The 6,925-nt window shown below is 44.9% G+C and overlaps 1 protein-coding gene across 1 annotated transcript in view; it reads left to right on the forward strand.

Moving 5' to 3' along the window:
- The window catches only part of MECOM (MDS1 and EVI1 complex locus), a 384,872-nt gene that overhangs the window by 334,593 nt on the left and 43,354 nt on the right, over window positions 1-6,925 (forward strand). Inside the window, exon 5 of the mRNA XM_085322312.1 lies at window positions 1,225-1,359. Within this exon, the coding sequence (XP_085178438.1) occupies window positions 1,225-1,359 (135 nt within the window). The remainder of the gene's footprint in view (window positions 1-1,224; window positions 1,360-6,925) is intronic.

Here is a 6,925-nt window from a genome sequence, read left to right on the forward strand (position 1 = left end):
CCGCCGGCGCGCAGCCCCCGCGCGCGCCCGCGGAGCAGCCGCTCGCCGCTGGGCTCGTTTAATTAATGAAGGCGAGCGGGCTCGGGCGATATTGTTCGCCCCGATAGGAAACTTCCTTGGGTTTTCATTAACTAAATGATATACAATACGGGGATTCCTGGCCATTCAGCTCCGAGGCCAAAAGTGCTCCCGGGCTTGACGTGAATACAAATGTTTTTCACCGGGGAAACAATCTGCCTCGCTCTTTTCTTTTCGTTTTGTGCATGTGTGCGAGCCTTTTTTTTTCCTTTTTTTTTTTAAAATAAAAAAGCGTCGTTTGCTCTCGGTGCAGGATGTGCCCGACAGAAGTTACAAATGTAGCGTTGGCGTTATGCATGCACTGGGATACTGTTGAGAGTTTAGGATAGGCCACTTGCAAAGCTCGCAAATAAATAATGATATTCGGTCATATGTAATGATTAGCAATTTGTCATAATATTAGAATAGAACATCCTTTCTACCTTGTCCACAAGCAATCTTATTATATTTGTTTATTGTCTGCATAATTGGAACCATTTATTGGTATGTCTTGAATACTGCCATGTTTTGCATGAGTGTTTACATTGTTTTTCATTTATTTTCTTTAGTTTGGCATAGGGAGTTCTATTATTTGCACCAATTAAGGGGAGTGATTTAAGTGTTACACAGACGGGCTATTTGGGAAGCAGAATATTAAGACAAGATAAATAACTCTGAACCAAACTTTATTTGGTAGGCAGAGTAAAAAAAAAACTAGCTGAGAGCTGCAAGCAACATAAATTCTGTAACAAAACAGAAAGCTCAAATGAAGACAGCCCCATCTATTTTAATAATTTTTGCTGTACTCCCTGACGGAATCACATCTAATTAAAATAATAATTTTAAATGTAAATGGTTACTGATGAATGCCAAGAAAATCAGATTCTTCTTAAATTAACATAGTATTTCTTAGCARTAATTAGACAACATCTTGCTTATGTGTAAACATTGGTCAAGACCTTTTTCAGTACATTTATTGTCCTTTTATTGATACGTATATAATTCTGTATATAATTCTTTTAAAAAAACTCACCAGAGAAGCCTATTTGTGAGTAAACATGCATATATTGCTATCCATTTTTTTATCYGAAAACCTGTGATTTATCTTTTAATTAGCATTCCCAGATAGAAGTGGAAAGACTTACTTTTTCATATTCTTCTTTTTAGATCTTGGATGAGTTTTGCAATGTGAAGTTCTGCATAGATGCCAGTCAACCAGATGTAGGAAACTGGCTCAAATATATCAAGTTTGCTGGATGCTACAATCAGCACAACCTTGTTGCATGTCAGATAAGTGATCAGGTATGTGGCGTTCACTTTCTGGGCTTACTTTTTAAGAAACTCTAGGGTGTCAATGGAGAAAAAAAAGAAACAGCAATTCACAACAGATTTTGGCATGTTTGCTGTTATGACAAAAGATAAGGCACAGATGTGAAATGCAGAATAGAGTAATTTTGACTGTGGGCTGGGGATAATAGGAATTTTCCATTTTTCCACAGTGTTGCCTGGTTCGTAAACAATTCCCTATTTTTTATCTTGTACCTGATAAAAACTGGGATGACTTTCTCAGTTATGCAAAGCCAGTATTTCTGATTTTGAATTAGTAACATTTTCTGGTGCCTGTTCCAGTCCAGTTGGATTGCTAAATTAAACCATCGAGTTAATCAAGAACTCCAATGTGAAGTTAATGGAAAGAATGAGGGTAGATACAAAACTGACAATCCTACAAATATAGCTGTGTGTACAGGGCTTCGGATTTGACTGTACACACGCATGAATGTTGTTATGCCTCCTGATACTCTTCATGAGAACTCGTCACACTTCTGCACTGAACTAGAATCTTTAGGGGGTTTCTTTCCCTTTTCTTTTATTGCTCTTAAAAAATCCACTCGTTGTTAGGCTCAAACGTTATTTATCTGTGTGTGTTTAAAAAAAAAAAAGACTGGGGCAGGCAGAGGAGCAACGCAGTGAAGCATTGTGTTTTTGGTTATGCTGATGAGTTATTAGGTGCTTCTTAAATCAAGATTTGCTTGAGTTCGCAAATAATACATGCTGTTATGAAATATTTTAACAAGTGAAGCTAGGTTAAGAAAGCTATAGTTCTTTAAAGTAAAACGTCGAAAATAGCAAAGGGACAACTGATCGTGAATTCTTGTTTCAAATTTCAGCTTTGATACCAGCAACGTAACATTTGATTCTTCTAATCACTGTGGTTCATTTTCACCACTTAATTAACTGCATCAGGTGAATGTTAAAGATTATCTTTAGCTGATTTAATTGCCTTGACAGTATTGAAGGAAGAATCACAACCAGACACAAAGCTTCAATTAGAAATCATTCTTTCCAGTCAAATTCCTTACATATAGGAAATGAATGTGGGACAGTCTGCTATTTCCAGCTGCATTACAGAATTATGTATTTATGTAGCTCATATGAGATAGTTGATTAAAACTGGCTTAAATAACTTTCTCAGAAACTATGATAGAGGATTCCTTTAATTTTCAACTTTCAAAATTCAGCCCTAAGCACATGTAATACTGAATGAACTAGTCGACTGAAATATAATTTACTTTTTATATAGCAGCTGGTTTAACTAAAGAAACCATAAAGATTATTAGTAAATGAAAAATATGTTCTCCAAGCTGAAATACGTTTTATACTGAAAAACAATGAATTCTCTCAGTGTGGAGCAGTTATATAACTGGGATACAAAAAGGAAACTGTATAGTTTAATTGAAATAGCAAATTCAAATATCTTATGTTCAGTAAGAGCTGGCACAAATAGATAAAACTGTAAACAGAGTCATGTGAATTGGTAAAAACAACTTACTGTGTTTACTTTGATATTGTTGATCTGCAACTCAAAATATATGCTAGACTGAAATACCAGCATCTCTCTTCTGACACACTAACCGGCACAGGCGTTTTGACGTTTTCAGAATGAAAGTTACGGTGCTTGTAAGCTGCTCTTTTTTGGTGTTTACATTTCTGAGATTTGGTAATGGTGGCTGTACTGCTGCCAATGATTTCTTTCATTCACTGGAGACTTATTTTTTATTTTGCATGATATCATGCTGTTCGTAATTCCATATTTTTATGGCTTATTGTTTCTGATACTTGAAAATTAAAAATTGCTCGTCTTTCAAGTAGCACGTTGTGAGCGTATGCTGTCAGCAAGAGCTGGTTGTTCATGTGGCCCTCTGGAAACACTGAAAATTTACCCACAAAATTGTACGCATACTCCAACTTTTTATGACCATAGCCTAAAAAGTTAATGCTAAAAATGTGCTCTTGAATCTTAAACCCCCAAAGCTTTTCTAACAGCTCCTCCTCCTGCTTTATTCTGGCACAGACTCCTGAGAGGTAATATAAAATGTAATGGAAGGCGAACTGGGAAATGGACATTACATGGCCAAACGTGTCCATATACAAGGAGTGACAAATATAAGTCAGGGCTGAGCATGCATGTGCGTTTGTGTATATACCGCGCGTGGCAGCATTTCTGTCCGTCTGCCTGGCCGGATCCTGGACACACACGCACAAAAAAGTGCTGGAGGCAGAGAGCGCGTACCGGTGGGCTGCAGCGCGGGGAGTTTCCCCCCGTTTGCCCCTGGAGTGAGCGGTGCCAGCAGCACCCCTCGCCGCCCGGGGCACGGCGCGGAGCTGCTTGCCGCCGCTGGGGCCGGGACAGGGACTCTTGATCAGCAGTGATTGTTCRCCTCTGATTGCTTCAACTCATCTGTAAAATGCCCAAGCAAACACTGTGCCGTACCTGAGAAGGTAGCAGGTAGCGCCAGCGCCCCGAGCCTCGCGCCGGCCGCAGGCTTGTCCGGCTAAGCTCAAGGCTGGGGACAGACGGGTAGTTTTGCCAGCCTGCCGGAGGCAGCGTTTAGGTGAACCTCAGACCTGCGGCAGTCGGGCCACTCTGCTGAGCTCTACCTTCTGCACTTAACAAAAAGAAGGAAAGAAAAACATTTCTTTTGTTGTTCTCTCAATTAGAAGAATTTATTTTTCTGGAGACGTACCACCCCGCCCCCAGATTCGCGGCGGAGCTTAGGTTTCGTCACTTAGGATCAACTTTGCAAAAGGCCTGGGCTCTTTTTTATAACTGTATAAATGAGCYCTGCTAAGATGAACAGCTTGATAATGGTGGGATGCAGTCAAAACATGTATGCTGGATGCAACTCATATTTCATTTGATTGGGAGAGGAGTAGGGTTCAAAAGCTGCATTTTTTTGTTTTTTGTTTTATTTCAAATGAAGTTGATCTAGGATTTCTCCTTGCTGCCCTTCTATTATCTCCTGTCATACCTAATCTAACCTGAAAGTATGTAATTCAAGATGTATATGAATAATAAAATTCCACAAATAGTACAGTCTCATTTTTTCCTTTTCCCCAAAGAGACTACAGTATGTGCAGAGCTGCAAACAGTCTTGTCACTATTATTGCCCTGGAATGTATTTTTTCGGCTTGGAGTCAGTTAGGATTCGATAGCAGTTTCTGCTAACTCCTCTATTATTGTTAAACACCTATTAGTTCAATTTTTTAATGGCTTCAGAATGATTAGCACTGTTAGGCTGTCTGGCTGCACTGTCGTCTCAGTAAAAGCATTATTTTTAAATATATATGGTAATGAAAATGCAGTTGAAAATACAACATCACTATAGGAATGTCTTGTAAGGGAACTGTCATGCAATCAGAATGCATTTTTAAGCTGGGACCGCAGTTTTCTTCAAGTTGTAAATAATATATGTATTTTTAAAAAAGAAATGTAGTTGTTCGTAGGTTAAAACTCCTGAATATTGTTTTTTGTCTTGCTTATTACTTGCAGACCAAAGACAGTGATATAGCCGTATAATCTGTGAAACTGCTCTTAGCTTCRTGGTCTTCCCCCTAACAAACCAAAGCAGCTCCTGAAGACCCCCTTCGCTTTATCTGTCGAAAATTCCACGTGGTCCGGGATCAGTCTCCTGAGGTTTTGATTTGCTATGTGTCCTGAAATAGTTTTTTCTTTCCTTTTCTTTTCTTTTTTCTTTTCTTTTCTTTTTTTTTATGCTCAAGTATATGCTACTGGAATGGAGGAAAACCAGTAGTATTACACACTGAACAGCGTGCACAATGTCAGCGATATAAACTTACACGAGTGAACCTACCGCTGGAGGCTTTGCCAGATCTGATCGCGTCTTACAAAGTTCATAAAACTTTTTTAATCCGCAGACACAGCTTCGTGTTTCAGATTTTACTGCCTCTGCCCCCCTCGCCGGCATACTGCTAGCAGGCAGAAAAACTCAGAGGCTTCTCAAGCAGCCCTAGACATGGAGCCACCTGCAAAAGTGGTGTTTTTAAGGAATAGTTTTGAGGCTTTGTTGTTAGAGAGTGAAACGAAGGTTTGGGCTGTTCCGGGTCAGAAGGGCCACGTGCGCACTAGGCTCGCGCGGAGCCGCTCCTGCCATCTTCTTCCCTGCAGCTGTCCCTTTAGTAAGGGAAAAAACCTCAATCCGACTCCCACGGAAAATCCGTCTCCAGTGGGGCYGGCTCGGGTCACAGTTAGGCTGGGACAGGGAGTTGCGCCGTCGTGATCCTGCATTTACCGCGGTCGGAGGTGAYGTGGGGTGTGAACCTGCAGCCGAGTCTTTCACAGGCGTCTGCGGCTCCGAGCGCCGGTCTCGGYGCTGCGCTGTCCTGACGTGACCCGACGTGAGCTTTGGATCCACCGTTAGCACTTCGGGAAAAGCCAGGCGCGCCGTTCCTGGGCGAAAACGCCTGCGTGGGCCTGGAGGCAGGCTTCGGTGGCGGCGCACGGCGAAGCGCGGCTTGCCGGGAGCCTCGGCGCGGCGCGTGCTTGCTCCGACGCCTCCTCCCGGAGCTGCTTCCTCTCTCTGCCGTTTCGGGGCACTTTCGACTTCTAGGAAAGAGGGAAGGAAAGGACTTTGCACCCGGCGGCGCGGCCCGGCCTGGCGGGCGTGGGGGGCGGGAGGATCCCGCGCTGCCGCCCCTCCGCCGCTGCCCTCGGCCTGCGCGGTCCTGCCGACGCTTTCTCCGGGCCCGGCGCGGGGCTCTGGAGGGCCGCCCGTGGGTTACCCCTCGAAACAACCCTCCRGTTTATTGCAGTTTATCATCGGCCTGAGCGCGGCGAGAGGGACCTGGCTCAGATTTCATCGTGCGGCCCTCCAGCTGCAGAAGCCGTTCATCACACGAGCTCGAATTCAGTCCTGGTCGTGCGGACCCCCCCTTCTTTATTTTTTTTTTATTTTTTTTTTTGTTTCTTCAAATGCTTAATTACAGCTCGTGGCGCTGTTTTTCATTCGTTTGTCCTTCTCGTTTCCCAAGAGGGACCTTCCAAGCGCGGTGCCGCGCTCCGGCGTTCGGAGGGGAGGCGAGCTGGCGCGCCGAGGGCTGCGCTCCCTCCACGCCGATCGCCYGCGGGAGGCCGCGGCCGCCCGCCGAAGGAATTACAACCACCTGGAACTGAAACGTTTTCAGCTCCGAGGCGCCTGCGGCCCCCGGTGCCGGTGTCCCGGTTGCTCTGCGTGCACGGCGCGGTGAGGGTCGCGCAGGATTTCTGCTCGAGAGCGGTGCCGGGGCGAGCCGACCTCACGAGGCCTCGTCCCGGCTGCCGACGCACGTGGCCGTCCTTGCGTTTCGTTCCTTTCCGCCGTCCCTTTCCTACCCGCTTCTGTAACAGCTGAGGTCCGCTTAATCCTTTCCCTCGCCGGCGTGTTGCGGGACACGAGTTACTTGACGCCTTCCCCCCGCGGCGCTCGGGGCAGGTTGGATACRTGGAGCGTGTGGTTTAAGCAGGCCGCGCTGCCCGCTCCCAGCCCTAGAGAGCATCCCTTGCCTGCCCCGAGGTCCGGGCGCGCAGGCC

The sequence above is a fragment of the Rhea americana genome, unplaced genomic scaffold (assembly GCF_003343005.1).
Source record: "Rhea americana isolate MKP2758 unplaced genomic scaffold, rheAme1 scaffold_76, whole genome shotgun sequence".
Lineage (NCBI taxonomy): Eukaryota > Metazoa > Chordata > Aves > Rheiformes > Rheidae > Rhea > Rhea americana.